This window comes from Hemiscyllium ocellatum, chromosome 10 (genome assembly GCF_020745735.1).
Source record: "Hemiscyllium ocellatum isolate sHemOce1 chromosome 10, sHemOce1.pat.X.cur, whole genome shotgun sequence".
Classification (NCBI taxonomy): Eukaryota; Metazoa; Chordata; class Chondrichthyes; order Orectolobiformes; family Hemiscylliidae; genus Hemiscyllium; species Hemiscyllium ocellatum.
Genome location: NC_083410.1, coordinates 57,236,934 through 57,257,432, shown reverse-complemented (window position 1 = coordinate 57,257,432; position 20,499 = coordinate 57,236,934). Strand labels below are relative to the sequence as shown.

Genomic DNA, 20,499 nt, shown 5'->3' with positions numbered 1-20,499 from the left:
CCCACACCTCGGCTCTCAAACTCTCTCTTTCTTCCCATAACAGTGATAGGATTCCCTTGACCTCACCCACCATCCCACCAGAGGATCTTCAGCTGCCACTTCCAGTCAGATGCCGCCTCCTGACATATATTCCCCTTCCCTGTTAGCCTTCCACAAGGACCGTTCCTTGATTCATTCCTCCTTCACTCTGAACATCCTGTCATAACCCCAAGGCATCTTATCTTGCAATCACAGGAAATGTAACACCTGCCATTCAATTCTTCCATCTGCAGTATCCAAGGACCCACATACACCTTCCAGGTGATGCAGCGCTTTACCTGCATTTCACTCAATTTAGTCTACTGCATTCGCTGTTCACAATGCAGTCTTCGCCACATTGGGGAAACAAAGCGTAGACTGGGTGACCACTTCACAGAACACCTACATTCTGTCTGCGCAAAAGACCCTGAGCTTCCAGTTGCCTGCCATTTCAACAAGCCACCTTGTTTCCTGGCCAGCATCTCTGTCTCAGGCTTGCTAGAATACAGCAGCGAAACTTAGCACCAGCTGGAAGAACAACACCTCATTTTCTGCTTGGGAACTCTACAGACTTTGGACTCAATACTGACTTCAACAATATTAAGGCTTGAGACACCTTCTGCCATGTTCTTAGCCCACCCCCATTAATCAGGCCTTGTTATTACATTGTCTGCTATTACACACCACCCATCATTAGCCACTAATTGTTCATTAATAGATATTCATTCTCTCAGGCTGATCGTTATCGACTCCTTTGTCTGTCCAACTGTTCTTCCTTCTCTTTGGGCTCTATTTCCACCTATCGGTTACTCCTTCAACTCTTCCCCCCACCCAACCTTCTGCATAAGAAAACAACTTTCTCCTAACTAACATCAGTTCTGAAGAAGAGTCACTAAACCTGAAATATTAACTCTGATTGCTCTCCACAGATCTGCTTCACCACCTGAAGAAGGGTTACATCAGAAACATTGATTTCTCCACCTCCTGATGCTGCCTGACTTGCTGTGTTCTTCCAGCCTCTTGCTTGCCTGACAGAGAGAAATACAGCATAGAAAAGGGTCTCTGGCCCACCATATCTTTGCTGACCAATAAACTCCAAACTACACACATCCCATTTACCTGCACTTGGATCCATAGCCACCTATGCCCTGATATTTGAAGTGCTCATCCTGATGTATTATAAAGGCTGGGTAATGTGAAAAGAAATAAGGAAAATACAAAGTACATGGCAACTTAGCACACATTTTAAGAATTAATGTTTAAAATGAAACATTAGGTCCTGAAAAGAAGAAGCTGATACCTACTGCAGTGCCTGGCCCAACCATCTATTTAAAAACATTTAGCTTTGAAAATGGGCATGAGGCTTGTGGTGTGTGATTAACTTACATCCACTGCTCGAGGTAGGCAACAAGCAAACTTAATGTTGCCTGCTTTATTAAACAGTAGCATTGTGCAGCCAGCACCAAGTTTGCTGCTGATGCCTGTATGCTTTAACAGGGAGCACAACATAAGAAAGGCTATCACCACTTATAGACTGCAGTACTTATACTTAAAAGGATGTACTGTGGCTGGAAGTTGTGCTAGAAGACATTATAGAATTCACAATGACATGGAAAAAAGATAAAATAATGATAAAAGTTAGCCTCTAAGCAAATTTTGATCTGTTGTAGCTGACCTGTTGTATGGTACTGTATAGTTTAGAATGGTCCTGGAAAAGCACAGTAGGTCAGGCAGCATGAGAGGAGCAGGAAAATTGACACTTTGGGCAAAAACCCTTCATCGGCCCTGCCTGAAGGGCTTTTGCCTGAAACACCGATTTTCCTGCTCCTCAGATGCTGCCTGACTTGCTGTGCTTTTCCAGCACCACTCTAATCTAGACTCTGATTTCCAGCATCTGCAGTCCTCACTTTTGCCTGGTACTGTATGGTGCAATTCATCAGAATCTTCAACTGATTTCTCTCAATTGACATCTACATCTGCTGGCTGCACTACATTCTAGCCAGTCTTCTGATTCCATCCAATGGTAACACTGCACAAGTCAGACCCCAGAATGAAACCTGCCTTGATAGATCAAGGACCGAACCTTAAATTTCTTTTTCTAAGTGTCAGTTTTGTTACGTGTTTTGGACAGTTTCACACTGTGACGTTTGGGGACGTCTGTCACCTTATTTTACAAAACCCACCTGATTTATTATCTACCCCACCCTTTGCTACCCTTCTTAAATCGTCTTGCACCATCATACCGTGTGCCATTTCCAAAACAACTCACCACCTCCTGGATATCCCAGAATTGACCAACATCCGTGGTGCAGCACCATTTTAAAAAAAGATATTGTGCCCCAAGACCTGTCAGGCCAGAGCTGTCCTGCATGGTCCCTGACATTAGCCCTGGACATAGCAGTCAATGGAAAATTGGTGTCTCTTTTTGTGGGCAGGAACTGATGGGGATGGGGTGATGCAGAGGCAGGATGTCCTTTTCTCCTAGGCCAGAGGACTTCATTCTATTGGAACCATGCCAACCTGGACCAGGGTTATCATCCAGACAACGCAGATTCAACTATCTAAGGGAATGCACAGAACGTAGGAGGATGATCACTAACCTCCTCCACTCTGCCAGTGAAAGTGCCATCATCTTCTCAATGGTACCTCATACTCACTCTATCTCTGCTACTATAGTCATGATTTCCTGCAACATCTTCCCCCTCACTCTCATCCTCTTTAACATCCGACTCTGACTGACCCTGAATTTCTTCTGCATGGCCGACCCAATCCCTCAGGACATCTCAACACATGCACCAACAGTAACAGTATGTCACCTATTTTTCTCTCCCTTACCCCTAAGTGCAGAGTTTCCTGACCACCCTGAGCACCTGACTGACCATGTCTAAGATCCTGTACTAGTAGTTTTTGCAGTTGATTGCCATAGCGATTAGTCACTGAGACAAATTTCACACAAGTCTGCAGATATTCTTTAACATCTAAAAAGAGAGGAAAAATGCTCTTAATACAAGCAACATAGCCAAGTTTCAAACTGCTCCTCAAAAGCCCTTTTACTGTTAGTCAATTCCAGTGAAATTTCACTCTTATCTCAATTCTTTAAATTAACAGACTGCTCCCAGCTTCATGTCTTCAGCTGTAGAGACATTTTCACAATGCTTTTCCAAGTCCACTTAAGCACACATGTTTACTGATCATGTGATGCTGATGCAGAGGCCAGTCCTCAGTGTACCGCCACACCTAGTGCCGGGGATGAGAATTGTGTAACAGCGAAAGGGAGTTCGCTTTAAAAACATTAGCAATTCACAAATTGCGTTACAGACAAATCATGTTGAATAAACAAGCATTACAGGAGAACTATCTGTACAGTTATTATTGGCTATAACAGTCACATCACTAAGGTGCATTGCACCACACTAACACATTTTCGCTGTTTAGAGTCAAGGAATTACACAACCTGAGGCAGCAAGCACGAACAGGTGAGGAATAAATGTGGCTCAACATCCTTATGTTCATGTAGGAGATAGTGCTTGCCAAATCATGGGAGCAGCCACTGCAGGGCTGAAACAATAGATGGCAACAATATAAAACTCCTTGTCACATCTCACTTTCCCTCATTCCACAATTTCTTCCAAATGGTGAGCATGCACCTCTTGTTACTCTTCCCCTCTCACAGCTCAACACAACTCTTGTCCCTTTTCTTCTTACTCCCAAAAGAACTTCAATCTGGTCAGGCAGTGTTTGCAACATCAAGATAGTGTTTCTTCATCGGTACTGTCACCCAATCTGACATCCAAGCTGCCAGCTCAGATAACAAATGCTGTGCATAATTTAAGAGCAAAGTTCAGAAGTGGATATGGTGAGATACTGATCATGAGTGCAGCCAGGACAGAGGACAAAAGTATCATAGGTATCAGCTCACAGGAGGGAGTGGTTACAATTAGATTCTCTTGCAAAACCTTCAGGCAGCATTTCAATGTGGCAGATTACAGAAAATGGTTAATGGGATATAGAAAAAATGCACTGTGTTTTAGAAGGTGTTGGAAATAGGATGTCCTTCAAAATAATATGCTTTCTGTATTGCATATTCAGTATTTCCTGTGTAGCATATGATCTCACTTAACTGTGATACAATAGCAATTAGCCTTCCACAAGGATAAATGAATGCTTTATCAGGCACCACATTTATTATGAGTGTAATATTTTCAAAAGTAAGGTTTTGTTTTGAAAAAGGATGGATACACAACAAAAAAGGAACAGGAGTAGGTCATTCGGCCATTCAAGTGTGTTCCACAAAACAATATCATGGTTGATCATCCTACTCAGTATCCTGTTCTTGCTTTTGCTTCAGAGCAGTTGATTCCTTTAGTCCTAAAAAAAACTAACTCCTCCTTGAAAACATTCAATGATTTGGCCTCATCTGCTCTCTGTGGCAAAGAATCCACTCGCTGGATGAAGAAAATTCTCCTCATCTCAGTCCTACATGGCCTAGTCCTTACCCTTAGACTGTGACCCTGGTTCTGGACTCCCCAGTCATTAGGAAAATCCTTCCTGTGTTTACCCTGTCTAGTCCTGTTCAGATTTTATAGATTTTATAAGAATCTCCTCCTCATTCTTCTAAACTCCAGTGAATATAGTCCTAATAGTCTAGTCTCTCTTCATATCTCAGTCCTGACATCCCAGGAATCAGAGTGGTGCATTCGATGCACTCCCTCAAAAGCCGGAACATCCTTCCTCAGATAACGAGGCCAAAACTGAACACAATACACCAGGGGTAGTCTCATCAAAGCCTTGTATAATTGCTGCAAGATATCCCTGCTCCTGCATTAAAGTCCTCTGGCTATGAAGACAAGCATAACTTCTACCTTCCTCATTACCTGCTGCACCTGCATGCTTACTTTCAGTAACTGATATATTTGCCATTCAGATAATAATCTGCCTTCTTGTTTTTGTTACTAAAACTGGATTATATCACATTTATGCACATTATACTTCATCTGCCAAACATATGGCCACTCATTCAATTTATCCAAATCACAATCAAACATCTCTTCATCCACCTCATAATTCACCTCTCACACAGTTTTGCCGTTGAAAGCTTACCTTCAATGAAGAAGAGAGGCTAAAGTAAATGTTGATACTTTAGAGGATGCGAAGGAGCAGTTAGTTATGGGATATGATGAAATGGCTGAGGTGTTGAACAGGTACTTTGCATCGTTCTTCACAAAGGGGAATACTAATAACATGCCAGTAAGTGACAAAGAGACGAAGGTAGGTGAGGACCTGGAAACAATTATTATTACGGAAGAACTAGTGTTGGGTAAGCTAATGGAGCTAAGGATAGACAAGTCTCCTAGCCCTGATGGAATACATCCCAAAGTACTAAAAGAGATGGTGGGAGAAATAGCAGGTGGATTGGCGGTAATTTCCCAAAATTCGCTGGACTCTGGGGCAGTCCCAGCAGATTGGAAAATAGCAAATATGATGCCACTGTTTAAAAAGGGAAGTAGGCAAAAGATGGGCAATTATAGACCAGTGAGCTTAATCTCTGTAGTGGGGAAGATGCTGGAGTCTATTATCAAGGAAGAAATAGCAGGGCATCCCGAAAGAAATTGTCCCATTGTACAAATGCAGCATGGGTTCATGAAGGGCAGGTCATGCTTCACCAATCTTTTGGAATTCTATAAAGGTATTTCAAGCAAGGCGAACAACGGGGACCCAGTGGATGTGGTATACCTAGATTTCCAAAAGGCCTTTGACAAAGTGCTGCACATGAGGCTGCTGCATAAGATGCATAGTGTTAGGGATAGAGTATTAGAGTGGATAGAGGATTGGATGACTGATAGGAAGCAAAGAGATGGAATAAATGAGTGCTATTCTGGCTAGCAATCAGTGACTAGTGGTGTGCCTCAGGGAGTGGTGTTGGGACGACAATTACTTACAATTTATATAGATGATTTGGAGTTGGGGACCATGTGTACGGTGTCAAAGTTTGTCAATGACACAGATGAGTGGCAGTGCAAAGCATGCAGAGGAATTTGCAGAGGAACATAGATACAATGAGTGAATGGGCAAAGGTCTAGCAGATGGAATACAATGTTGATAAATGTGAAGTCATACATTTTGGTATGAGTAACAGCAAAATAGATTATTACTGGAATGGTAAAAAGTTTCATTCATGCTGATTTGCAGAGGGACCTGGTGTCCTGATGCATGAACCACAGAAGGTTGGTCTGCAAATACGACAAATAATTAGGAAGACAAATGGAATTTTGTCCTTCATTGCTGAAGGGGTTGGGTTTAAATGCAGAGAAAGGTTAGGCAGCATCTCAGGAATAGAGAATTCGACGTTTCGAGCATAAGCCCTTCATCAGGATGAAGGGCTTATGCTCGAAACGTCGAATTCTCTATTCCTGAGATGCTGCCTAACCTGCTGTGCTTTGACCAGCAACACATTTGCAGCTGTGATCTCCAGCATCTGCAGACCTCATTTTTTACTCTTTAAATGCAGAGAGGTAATGTTACAACTGTACAAGGTGCTGGTGAGGCTATACCTGGAGTAGTGTGCACATATTTGGTATCCTTACTTAAGAAAGGATGCACTGGTGCTGGAGGAGGTTCACTAGGTTTGTTCCGGAGTTGAGGGAGTTGGCTAATGAGGAGAGACTGAGTAGATTGGGATTATATTCGTTGGAATTCAGAAGCATGAGGGGGATCTTATAGAAACATAAAATTATGAAGGGAATCGATAAAATAGAAATAGATAAGATGCTTCCACTGGCAGGTGAAACTAGGACAAGAGGGCATGGTCTCAAGATTAGAGGAAGCAGGTTTAGAAATGAACTGAGAAGGAAATTCTTCACCTGGAGGGTTGTTAGTCTATGAAATTCCTTGCCCAGGGAAGTAATTGATGCTACTTCCATAATCGCTTTTAAAGCTAAGGTAGATACTTCTTTGAAAAATAAAGGAATTAAAGGATATGATGAAAATACAGGTAAGTGGAGTTGAGTCCATGAAAAATTTAGCCTTGATCTTATTGAGTGGTGGAGCAGACTCTAAGGGCCGGACGGCCTACACTTCCTCTTCGTTCTTACATTCAAATGGAGGTGGGAAAAGGGACAATGCCCTTCCAACATCATGAGTAGCTGTCCATGGTCACTGGCCAAAACTATTCAGATAACTGATAGTTTATATTGTGTCAATCAGCCTGCTAGAAATGGAATGTATCATTATGTGCTCAGGGGCAGAAGACAGTCCTCATCAGGCAGTCCTTGTAGATAGCAGTCCTCATCAAACCTCATGGATAGTCCTCAGAGAGCTGACTTCTCCAGATGGTAGAAGGACATAAGATGATGACATGGGGAAAAGCTCCCTAAAACCATGGCTAAACAGTATACAATGTTAACACAATGTAACGATACCAACACATTCCACACCAACAACCTGTTTATCCTCTGCTATCAGTGAACCTTCCTCAATTGTCATGGTTGTATTCATTACCTAATTAAAAAATGTATCATTTCTAAACTTAATAACTATCAGAAAATTCCCGTAAATTGTTGACTGCTTATTATTAGGTGACTATTTCATAAATCCCTAAAGTCAACAGTGGTGCCAGAAGTTGGATATCACAGAAGTCAAAATTTAATTGGCTTTAAGTTTGAGAAGCTAGGAAGTTTTAGATGCAGTTATACACATGCTGAGCAGTTCTTAAATTAAAACAGGAAATCACTATGATACTGGAGTAACTTAAAATGTGACCTTCAGTTTAATGGGATAGGTAGAACCATCAGTAGTGGAAGCTGTACTGGAGAATTTAGAAATATACAACAGTATTTACCAGTGTCTCTTAGAAACAGTCCGGAATGAGTTAACCAATGGTGCACCTTTCTGAGTTTTAAAGTTGGATGAGGAAAATAAAAAGTTGTGGAAATTGGTAAAACATGCTGTGCAGTAAAATTGATTGGCGACATAGCATTCCTGAGAACAATGTATGTCATGAGAAAAAGCACTGCAGTTAGATCCAGCATTACAACTGCATTTGAAATTAATGATGAAACTGACTTTTCCTTTGACTTAACTAAAACCAAAACATGTCAAGCAGAAACCTGTGAACAGACTGCAGCTGCTACCTCACAAAACAACTTGTCTCTGTACAGACCTGGTGTATAACGTCACCCAGGAGCAGGAATAGGTGGGTGAAGGACCCTTAGGCACAGTTAAGCAAGAGATTTAAGACTCTCCAAAAGTCCCTTTCCCCAGCCAAGGCTAAAGTGAAAATTGGATTGGATTCACATGGAATTCTCATGACTGTTACAATGACAGACTATTTTATCATTCAATGAAAATCAGGACTACAACAGGGGAAAAGAGTCCACAAGCACCACCAACTCAAAATTTATTTCAGAAAGAATCCAAAAGTTGAGACAAATGTTTGGAAGTAGTGTTAACTTTACTCTTCAACTTTATTTTTTTAAAAAATCTGTGCTGTGAAAAGCGTGTTCCAAAAATGTACTGTTAAGTGGAAATTTGGCAATCATCCAAGTATTTATTCTAGTTTCTAGGAAGAAAAAACCCAAAAAACATAAGAGTGAGAAAACACCTAAAACAGATATGACATGATATCACCTGGTGACTTGGGCTTTGCCCCTTCTCAAACTAGCAGGGAATTAACTTTTCTGCTGACAGCTTTTAAATCTTTCTGCATGTTTGTGTCGGCAGATAAGAGATTTTGGACAGGACTAGGCCTTGGATTTCTGAATTTACACACACATTTGGGTGTTATAACACTTTGGGCTTCTTCTAGAAAAATACAGCTCAGTACAGGCCCTTTGGCCCTCGATGTTGCACCGATCCAAGCCCACCTAACCTACACTAGCCCACTATCCTCCATATACCTATCCAATGCCCCTTTAAATGCCCATAAAGAGGGAGAGTCCACCACTGCTACTGGCAGGGCATTCCATGTACTCACGACTCGCTGAGTAAAGAATCTACCCCTAACATCTGTCCTATACCTACCTCCCCTTAATTTAAACCATGCCCCCTTGTAATAGCTGACTCCATACGTGGAAAAAGGTTCTCATGGTCAACCCTATTTAAACCCCTAACCATCTTGTACACCTCTCTCAAGTCACCCCTAAACCTTCTTTTCTCCAATGAAAACAGCCCCAAGTGCCTCAGCCTTTCCTCATACGATCTTCCTACCATACCAGGCAACATCCTGTAAACCTCCTCTGCACCAGTTCCAGTGCCTCCACATCTTTCCTATAGTATGGCGACCAGAACTGCACACAATACTCCAGATGTGGCCGCACCAGAGTTGTTCAAAAGTTTGATATTAACAGTTCTAATAGCTCTATTATGCTATCTCAGTATATAATCAAGAAATCAGAGAACCAAACTCGAACCTTAGAAATAAATAGGTTAGTTAAGAATTAATTGTGATAAGTCCATAAGGATAGTTTCTTCTCAAAAGAGGAACTGGTGCCCAATAGACTCAACAACGGTCTTCTAGAAAGTCTGTGATCTACATCAGGGGGTAAGGAGTCCAATGCCAATTTGGCACAGTATTTTGCCAAGAGCTCATTCATCATTTCCAACATTGCCAAGTCAATAATACACTTATGGATCCAACTATTGTGCAGCACTGAATGGAGGTGGCTCAGCTTCTGTCGTAATTTATGTCAAAACTATCCACTCAAATATCATTATAGCTCAGACCTTCTGCAGTCACCTTGTTTCCTCATCACTACCTGTCACGTCATCTATCTTTGTCATCTGAAAATTAGCAACAATGTCCTCAGTTTCTCCATCGAGATCATTAATGTATAATGTGAATAGCTGTGGGTCCCAACACTAACTCCTGTGAAACTCCAGGAATCATCAGCTGCCATCCTGAAAAAGATCCCCTTTTCCCTATTCCCTGCCTTCTGCCAGACAGCCAATCCTCTAACCATATCTTGCCCCTAACACCATGGGCTCTCATCTTATTTATTTGATGTGGCACCTTGCCAAAGGCCTACTGAAAATCCAAACAGATCACTTGCACTGGTTCTCTTTTGGCAAACTTGCTCACTACCTGCTCAAAGAATTCTAACAGTCAGGCATGTCCTCCGCTTGATGAAGCCATGCTGACTCATCCCTATTTTATCACGCACTTCCAAGTACGCCGGAATCTCATCCTTAATAATGGACTCGAAAATCGAATCAACGACTGAGGTCAGGTTAACTGGCCTTTCATTTTCTGTCTTCTGCCTCCCTCCCTTCTTGAACAGAGGTGTTACCTTAACCATTTTCCAGTTCTCTGGGACCCTCCAGTCATTCCTGCATGTACCTTCTAGAGAATCAAAATGGAAATACCTGGATTTTTACAATAATAAATGTTTGACCAACTGTCCAGCTAAATAAATTTCAGTCAATCATATTTTTCATGAGGTATGAAAAGAAATTAGTAGTAGACTGAAATATTTTCCAGAGATAAAGTAGCAAGTATACATATTTTACATATACATTTGAGGTGAATATTTACCGTAACATGCTCATAATCCTGCCCAAGTTCATGCGATCCAGCGACCACCTCACGTTCAGCTATCCATTGCTCCAAATCATCCACCTCTCTGTTTAACTGAAAAAGGCGATATCTCTCATCCAGTTTCCCTCTTCTTTCCTCAGCCAAATCTTTCAAGCCAGCATAAAGCTTGTCCACCTGGGACTGGCGCATGCTGATACGCTCACTGAAAAACAAAAGATGTTAAAAATTAATGGATAGTAAGGTTTCCTGTAAAGGTAAATGTCAGTTACACCATACCCAAAGGAACTAGGAACCAAACAAAATAAGCCCAAGAAGAGTATGGTTTTCTGCAATTGCATAGTGATATGCAATTGCATAGGGAAAAGACATCTAAATCACATACTTGCTATCTAATCTATGATACCATAGTAGAAGTGAGGACTGCAGCTGCTGGAGATCAGAGCTGAAAAATGTATTGCTGGAAAAGCGCAGCAGGTCAGGCAGCACCCAAGGAGCAGGAGAATCAACGTTTCAGGCATAAGCCCTTCTTCAGGAATGGCATGCCCGATGATACCATGGTTCTAACTTGACATTCACCTACGTTTGCCAAGTTTCATGCTGTAATTAGTCTTAACATTACAAATATAGGATATAGGATTCAGAATGACAAATGGGCCATTTGGCTCTTTTAGCATACTCTGCCATTCAATAACATAATGGCTGATCTGGATGTGGTCTCAACTCTTCTTTCCTGTCTGCCTTTCATAACTCTTGGTTCTTTCATCATGAAAATCTGACAGAGTCTTGAATACATTCAATAATCCAGTCTCTTCAGTTTTCTGAAGAGATTTCCACAAGCAAACGACGAATGAATAAAACTTCACATCTTAAAGCAAGACTGCTTCTTCTTAGTGAGTTCTGGTTCTGGTCTCGCCTGCAAGGAAAGACATCCCTTCAAAGTGAAAATGGGTGGCACAGCTTTCCTTTCGTGCAGATGGGGAGGTGTCAGCTGAAAATGTGCTGCTGGTTAAAGCACAGCAGGTCAGGCAGCATCCAAGGAACAGGAAATTCGACGTTTCGGGCCAGAGCTCTTCATCAGAGCCCTTCATGCAGATGGGGAGGTGTCTCAAGTGAGTGAGAAGGCAACACAGATGACATGCAGGGCCAGTGGTATTGGGTCTGAGGTTAGTGACAACATGTGAAGGAAGATATCGTAGGCAATTTTGAGAGCTGTAGAGCATTAGCCTTCGTTAGAGGTTGACACAGTAACAAAGGTAAAGTGAGAGAGGTATCAGAGAGAGGATGATAGCACATATGCTGGAAGAGTGGAGAAGGATGCTGCCATCTTCTTATAGTGGTAGGCAATCCTCCCAATGGCTGCAAACCTCAAACCAAGCTGTCACAATCTGATGTTGTGGCTTCCACTGCTGGTTTTTTTAGGGAGGGGCTGGTGGTGAGAAGGAGGAAGAGGAAGCTCTACGTTTGCACTTACCCATCCAGTAGGATCTCCAGGACCTGATCCGGCAGCAGTGATAATTTCTTCTCATCTACATGTCAACAAATATCAGGAATTGTGCACAGGACAGCTCTGGACAGGCAATGGTTATCCAGCTGCACAATGGGCTTTTATGAATGGCATGGGCAGAAGGGATGCTGGCCTTTAGGTAGATATCCAATGAACGGAGAGTTATTCAGGGAACATGGGTAAGATGGTGAAAGAATCGAATGTGAGGGACAATACTGGGTTAGGGTACGTAGCTACCGGGGTGGATTTGGTAAGACATGGTGACAAATTTTGCTGGTCCTTGTGGCAAGAATTTTCCCCAAACCTTGACACAATTTGCACTTAGCTAAAATCATTAAAATTCAGCCAACACTTGTAATTTTAGATGAAAGCTTAGATATTAAAGTGTTTGCAATTTGTTTTCAGAAATAATATTTTGTTACAATAAACAGATTATTTTGAGTTATTAAAGACGACATATGAAGGTCACTTGTATTTTGGATGGAGTCACACAGCATGGAAACGGACTGCTCAGTCAACTCACCCACACCGTCCAATCTAACCTAGACCCATATGCCAGCAATGGCCCACAGACCCCTAAACCCCCACAATTGATGTAACTATCCGAATGCCTTTTAAACGTTGTAACTGGACACACCTCTGGGAGTTTGTTTCATACACTCAGTGTCCTCTGTATGAAAAAGTTATTCTTCAGGTCCTTTTAAAATCCTTCCCCTCTCACCTTAAACCTACATGTTCTAGTTTTGGACTTCCCAACCTCGGAGCTAGACTGTTGCTATTCACCCCATCCTAGCCCCTCATGATTTTATAAACCTTTCTAAAGTCACCCCTCAGCTTCCGATGCTACAAGGAAAATAACCCTAGTCTATTCAGCTTTTCCCCATATCTCTAACCTTCCAACTGTGGCAACATCCTTTTAAATCATTTCTGCACCCTTTCAAGTTTAACATCATCCTTCTGATAGCTGGGCAATCAGAATTACACACAGTATTATAAAAATGGCCTCACCAATGTCCTGTACAGCTGCAACATGACATCAAAACTCCTATACTCAATGCTCTGACCAATGAAGGCAAGCATGCCAATGTAGCACAGGAAAAAAGCAATTAGAGCATTAGGTGATTGAATCAACACATTTGTACAAATGATGCAATTGGTGGTTTACTTGGACTTTATTTCCAGTGTATTCCTCTTGTCACAATCAGAACATACAACAGATGTAATAATGCCAAAGATTAAACTAACCTCTCTGGGTGTCCATCTGCCACTAGAGCTCTGCTGGTCTTTGAAAGCTGATGCACAGTCTCAGCATAATCCTCCACCGCCAGCTCCAAAATCTGATGTTTTTTCAACATCATCACTGCACTCGGCTCATCCTGCAAAGTGACACATCATGAAAAGTTGCTTTCAACAGGTTCCTGAGAAGCTTTTAAATTTTTATTTAAAAATGTTAAATAAGAGATTATCACAAGCACTGTGACTAATCATTTAAGTAACACTGTTACAGGATTTTTAAAGATGTTTAAAATTGCAAATTGTAAAAAAAAAGGGAAATAACAGCAATCATATTGTGCTCTGAGTATGTTGACCAATATGTCAATATCTTTGGATGGGTTGGGTATTATAGGTAATTTTCTTTTGAAATACTATAAAAAGAAAGAAAAATAACTTAATGGGATATCATTCACTGGAAGTTCTAGGAAAATGTCTCAATGGATATTAAACAATTTGTCCAAACTTCACTTCATAGAGCTGTCATTCACTTTTACTAATGAATGTTTCTTTAACAATTGCTCTGTTTCTTTTCCCCAATTCTAACATAGTTCTTTTGCTTTTTTGTTATTCAGCACATCTATCAGAGTATAAAATACACAATATTCAACCTTCGCTTTCTCTTCCGACATCATGTACAATTCTTGTTCACTCATCCATGCTTCAGCCTCTGCAGCATCAAAATAGTACTGTTGGGCTTTGTGAGACTCCACCAGCCGATTGTGCCGCTTCTCTGTTTCTTCAGACAATAATTTCCAAAGTTCTCGCAGATCTGATAATCTCTGCTGAATAGCCTTAGCACTTGGGGAATCTGCAGCTACTGTACTTTGGCTTCTCTCGAATATATCATCAATACGTGGCTTATGGCCTTGAATTTCCTTTTGAAGAGTCTAGACAGGACAAAAACACATGTAGCATTATCAAAATAATAGAGAACCAATACAACCTCCATTGGTGATAACGAGTGCACCCAATGAACATGATTTACCTACCATAGGTGATAGCTATGAACTACTGCAAATTTATCAAATGCGAAGCACCTTGACCATTTGGCCTGATGAGTTACTATGCCAAATGCAATTGTTCTTTTAAAAGAGTTTGCAATCTCACCACGATCTAATTTTAAGACTATATAAATATTGCTATTTTTAATCATAAACTTTCTGTTTAGATGGGGTGAAAGACACAACTGCTGGACTATTGCTGAGATAGCCTCCTTGTGTACTGTTTGGTAATTTTAGCTGCGTGACAGGTTATATGCGAGCTTATTAAACATCAACTGCTGACAAAATGTAAAACAGTTAATGAATGTCTTTCACTGATCATCTTGTTTTTGGTTGGCCAAAGACTTTTCATGGACTTGTCAGCATACAGCATCCTGTATGTGACCGATTATGGTGCTCTCTAGAGTATATTTGTGATCAGGGAAAACAGCAGGATGGTTCCTACCAGACTAAAAAAATCTTCACAGATTGCAAACAAGTAAAAACAGGAAATATAAATTACAATAAAATCACTGCCTTTCATGTTCCAAATACGTGACTCAAATAAATTATTCCAGCTTTGTGAATATATGATGTGAATGCATTAGCTGTGACATCAACCAATCTGGAAGTTGTGTTTAGGATGACGACTTTGTGAGTCAATTTTCTTAAAAACCAAAATCCTGTTGCTAACCTATGGTCATCGCCTTATACCAAATTAAACATTGTGATGTGTAGGAAATCAACGCTTTCCTTGTGCGTTGTGGCTTTAAATTTAATCAATAGATTAGATTAGATTACTTACAGCATGGAAACAGGCCCTTCGGCCCAACAAGTCCACAACAACCCGCCAAAGCGCAACCCAACCCAGACCCATTCCCCTACATGTACTCTTTCACCTAACACTATGGGCAATTTAGCATGGCTAACTCACCTAACCTGCACATTTTTGGACTGCGGGAGGAAACCGGAGCACCCGGAAGAAACCTACACAGACACGGGGAGAATGTGCCAACTCCACACAGTCAGTCGCCCGAGGCGGGAACTGAACCTGGGTCTCAGCACTGCTGCCTCACAGCGTCCAACCACTGTGCCACCGTGCTGCCCATTGTTGACAATTATTGAGAATATTGATGAATTCTAATTTGATTTCTGCATTCATATACCTAATACGTTAACACAAATACAGAGGAAAATGTTACTGCGTGACTGCATCATGTCAAAAAGTAGCTTCAAAAATCAAACAGTAGCACTCTAAAAAAGTCTCAAGAGGACTCCTGGAAGGAAAAAAAAAATTGCCCTTCACTGTACAGGAAATTATAAAAAATCATGTTTGTCCCAAACTTTTCTTTTAGATTGGTAGAAAGAATAAAATTCATAACTTATAATTTTCTTGTCTCGCATAGATGTGATGTTTAGCTGTATATTACACTGGTACAAACTCACATTCTCTTTAATATGCCCTAGCTGTAATGTTACCAACAATTCTTAGCATAATATGCGGGGAAGAACTTTTGCTTCCATAAAGTCACACCATCAGGTAGCATGCTGGCACCATCTTGCCTCTCGACCAATTTTCTGAGAAGAAATGGAGGATGACATAAGATTCCTGCCCGTAAGTAGATATTTCTAACCAACCTATTTAGAGATGTTAATAGATATATTTGAGCAAGTGGAACCCAAACACAGGCTTTTTGGCTCAGAGATAGGGACACCACCATAAGAACCTCCAGTCTTGCCTACATGTAACAGAATCCAATTAAGACCAAGCATGAGACTAATTAAAGCTACTTATCAAAGGTCAATTGGAATTTTCCAGTTAAGAACTTCCAGTAAGAACTTCCCTCCTCTTTAGAGTTGGCTTGGTTGCTTTTAATATTCAAAATTTGGTAAAGTGGCTGAACAATGCCTCAAGATGGAGGTGTTCACTCCCTCCTTAATCTGAGGAGGCATGCTGCTGCAACTCGTGTACTGGGAGGCCTTTTAATTGCCTGTGAGCTTCAAGTGGACAGTGAACATATCCTCTGGGCTCTAACTAGACAAGTCATGAAAAATCTCTAATGGATAAATGTTCTTAACACAGTGCCATTTCAAAACAGTCATTTGATTCCATTCTCAGGATCTTGATTCAAACCAAAAGTACGGCTCCCTCATTATCCTAATTCAGGCATTTATGATTCCATTGCAATTTTGGAGGAGTTAGATGCTTTTAACAGCAATTTCTGGGTTGCTGCATTGAATAGAAATATGAACACTAATAAGCTGCTGTCAAATTAAGCCTTCAAGTAAGACAATGCTCACCATTACTACTGCCACAAAATTTGGGCTGATGCATACGGACCAAGGAAAGTGAAATCTGTCTCAATAAACCCCTTTAGTACATGCAGTGCACTGTGTCAATGTACTACATACTTACATTTCTTCTGTGCAACAGGATATGTACCAGTGTATTTAAAAAGTAATTTCTGTCCAAGACAAATGTAGCATTTAAGTCACCAGAACTGGCGGCTTTGAAACTGATGATATTGCAGAGTAACAAAGGTATATTGTCTTTTTGGCTGTTATAATTGAGTATAATATTTTAAAATGTGGCCATTTTAAGTGATGGGCACTATATTTCAATACTGTTAAAATCACCGTTTAATTTATCTGATATTATTGTAAGCTTGAAACTAAATCATAATTAGATTACATTTTCCATTCTTCTACATCACAGAAAAAAATAGCTTGTACTAAATGACAACTTTCTCATAAATGGCATTCCTGAAGAAGGGCTTATGCCCGAAACGTCGATTCTCCTGCTCCTTGGATGCTGCCTGACCAGCTGCGCTTTTCCAGCAATACAGTTTTCAGCTCTGATCTCCAGCATCTGCAGTCCTCACTTTCTCCAACTTTCTCGTAATCAAGATAATCCAAAGTATTGCATATTCAAGAATTATTCTTGAAACATCACTGTTTTCTTTTTAGCAAATGTGGCAGTGAATTCATAAATAGCAAGTCATCACAAGCATTAATAAAACGCATAAGCAGTCAATCCACTTCAAATGGTGTCAAAGGATCCAACCGTAAAAGGAATGAGACTTTGGTTTAACATCTCATTCAGAAGAAGGCACTTACATCAATGTAGCACTGCTTTGGTATAGCAGTAATGTATTAGTGTGAATTACTTATGCAAATCCTACATACAGGCTGGAAGCCACAAACCTCTAACTGAAAAGCAATAGTCCAAGTCATTGGATATTTTGGGCTATTAGGCTACTACCAGTGAACGATCATTCTTCATTTTTAAAACATTTGTATGTATATTTTCCATTTTTCACCTGATTTTTCTTGATCAGCATCTGTACAGTCTGGAGGTTATGGCCATGGTCAGTGGATGTTGCAAGAGGCATGCGTTCTTCAGCCCACAACTAAAAAAGATAAAAACGAATCTCAATGCTTGCTTTTTTTTTATTATTGCCCATATCAATACTTGTGGTACGTCTGTTAATAAAATATATTTTATCTTCTGCAATAAATTTTTCTTTTATAGTTGGCTTCATATTGCCATAAACTCTCAGTTTGTTGTACATTTTAAAAGTGTATTTTTGAACAAAAAGAACTTAGAACAGAGGATACCTGAAAGTTTATGCGCTTGTCACTTATACAGCCATTCTTCAGTTTCATACAGCAATAAGAATGTGTCTTTTTATTCAGAACATTAACTGATTGGAGTGTCAATTTGTAATTTTACCATTTTTCTACCTGTTCTAATTGGGAACAAATTAAATAAAAGTACTTCACGTACGTCATTAGGGATAGTGTTGATGATTCTATCCTTACTAGCAATTAAAAGACATTTCAAGCAATATTATAGATTAATGATGTTTATTTACAAGGCTGCATATGCACTTTTGAAATACATTAAAGCAAGTATCAGTAACTTTGCAGTCAAGAAATGTAATCTTTGATCTAACAGGTTACAATTAACAAAAAGTTTGAACCTAAAACAACAGCAATATAGATATAGTGTCTAATTTCTGCATGGATTTTATTCAAACCAAAACAAGGTTCAAGTTGACATGCTCTGTTTAAATGACACACATTGAGATTTCTACTTACAATTTCATCCTCCAGATCTCTGTTGAATTGATGTATTTCTTTAGATGCCAACAAGTAGTGTTTCCTTTCATTTAGGGGTTCCAGTAGCTGCAAAAATCTTTTTTCCACTACTGTGCGCTTGCTATCCACCTCATCAATATCTTTACCTTCTTGGCTCAAAATCTGAGCCTGACTCTTCAATTCGTCCACTTCTTTCTTTCGCACTTCAATCTGATTTTCTAACATCTAATGAGAGAGGGGTGTAAGAAAGTGGTTTCTAACTTGCACCAAATGACAAATGAGCTGAAATACAGAATTCCTCCCTGTGCTTTGCAGTTATCGTGGGAACAAAAGCAGATCTAATCCAAAATCACTAGACCATTAACAGAAGAATGCAAATCAGTACACAAAAGTCACATCAATTTTAAATTTCTCAACCTTGTTTTCAAATTCTTGCCTTGTCGAATTTTTCCGTTTCTCTGTATCCTCTTCCAGCCTTAGAATCCTCCAAGACTTTTATACTGTGTTATACCTGGCTTTTTATCCTCAATCTTAATTGCTCCACTACTAGCAATCATATGTGTCAAGGTCCTAGGTTCACCAGCTATCTCCGTAACCCCTGTCACTTCTTTTTCCTCTTTTAAGATGCTCCTGAAAAACTACTTTTATCTGTTATTTCCTTAAGTGGCACAGCATCACATTTTGTTTGAGAACACTCCTGTGAGGCACCTTGGAAGTGTTCATTAATTTTAAGGCGTTAAATTAAGTTAATAAGTTATAGTTGCTGTGGATTCACAACAAAAAGCTGAATTAGCAAAGTGCCCTAAAGAAGCCACCCAACTACCCAGTCTGAATCTTATGATTTCCAGTGAAAACATGTTATTCCTCATTATTTTTACTGCTTACTCTACTGAAAAGTAAATGGGATACAGAAACATACAGAGTCAGGATACAACACCTACGGCAACTCGCACTCTGTGGGCCTCCAGGATAAATCACACTGTGTGACCCCACCATGCGCTTCCAGCTGTTTCACCTATTCTGCAACCAAAGGTCAACCTCCCGCCCCCCCTCTAAACCCTTGCTTACGGATCCCCCCCAGTTGCCTTTGGTCCAAGCATGTGCCCTTAAAGCAGTCACCCCATTCGCCTAACCCTAAAGGTGATTCTGGAAACATAGTATGTATTTGGAGTTTCCTGATGACAATTTCACTGAAACACTCTGTTTAGACAAAAAAAAATTAATCAAAGATATGTAAAATGATGTTTTTAAAAATTCTTGATGTTGTAAACTTTCTATTATTTCACATCATTTTGAAAAGAATAAGCTGTAGCTGGGAACTTTATTATACTGCAATTAATTTTCAAAAGTTGCCATCTCAATCTTTTCTCTGCACTGAGGTTTAATATTTATATAGCTGCCATTTTCACATGAATATACAATTTGACTTCGTACAGTATGTTACTAAAGTAATGAGAATAACCTCTAAGCTCCAACATACACTTAGTTACCAAGATGTCCAACAAAATTGTGCTGGATCATTCATTTTGAAATGGATGATCAGAGGAATATTAAACCAAAAGGCACATTTGAAGGTTCAGCTGGCCCGTGCTCCCTTGTCTAACTGAACATATTGGGTAAATACCTGTTGTTTCTTGAGTAGAATGGAGACACTGGTAAGGTCTTTGCCATAATCATCAGACTGGAGCTGTCCTTCCAGGTTATGTAGCCATTTGTCTAAATCAGCACAGCTCTGGGTGAAAAGCTCTGCTTTGTTGGCATCAAACAGACGCTGAGCTTTGGCCTGAGTTGTAGATTCTAGTTCTTCCCACAAATGGTGAAGGGCTGTCAACTTTTCCTTCACAACCACCTCAGTCTCTGGCTTCTCTGCAGTTAGCTGCATGCCGTCCTACAGGAGAAATTGAAATTATATTCAATATTTACCAGTTTTTGCAATTTTCCAAGTAATGGTGGAAATTTAAGAAAGCTATCTTAAGTGGTTTAAAATGTTAATTCTTTGCATTTGATTACAAAATTGAAATACTTGAGAATGTGAATATCCTGTTGTGCCGTGTGATTTAAGAACAGTGTGCGCAATATTAGATAAGGGA

General features: G+C 40.2%; 1 protein-coding gene across 3 annotated transcripts in view; it reads right to left on the bottom strand.

Annotated features, from left to right (window-relative positions):
* Positions 1–20,499, bottom strand: part of sptbn1 (spectrin, beta, non-erythrocytic 1) — a 298,918-nt gene that overhangs the window by 32,618 nt on the left and 245,801 nt on the right. For all 3 annotated transcript variants that reach the window (XM_060831503.1, XM_060831504.1, XM_060831505.1), the window contains 6 exons: positions 20,034–20,297; positions 18,410–18,634; positions 17,629–17,718; positions 13,937–14,215; positions 13,299–13,429; positions 10,547–10,751 (listed from right to left, as the gene is read on the bottom strand). In XM_060831503.1, the coding sequence (XP_060687486.1) occupies positions 10,547–10,751; positions 13,299–13,429; positions 13,937–14,215; positions 17,629–17,718; positions 18,410–18,634; positions 20,034–20,297 (1,194 nt within the window). The remainder of the gene's footprint in view (positions 1–10,546; positions 10,752–13,298; positions 13,430–13,936; positions 14,216–17,628; positions 17,719–18,409; positions 18,635–20,033; positions 20,298–20,499) is intronic.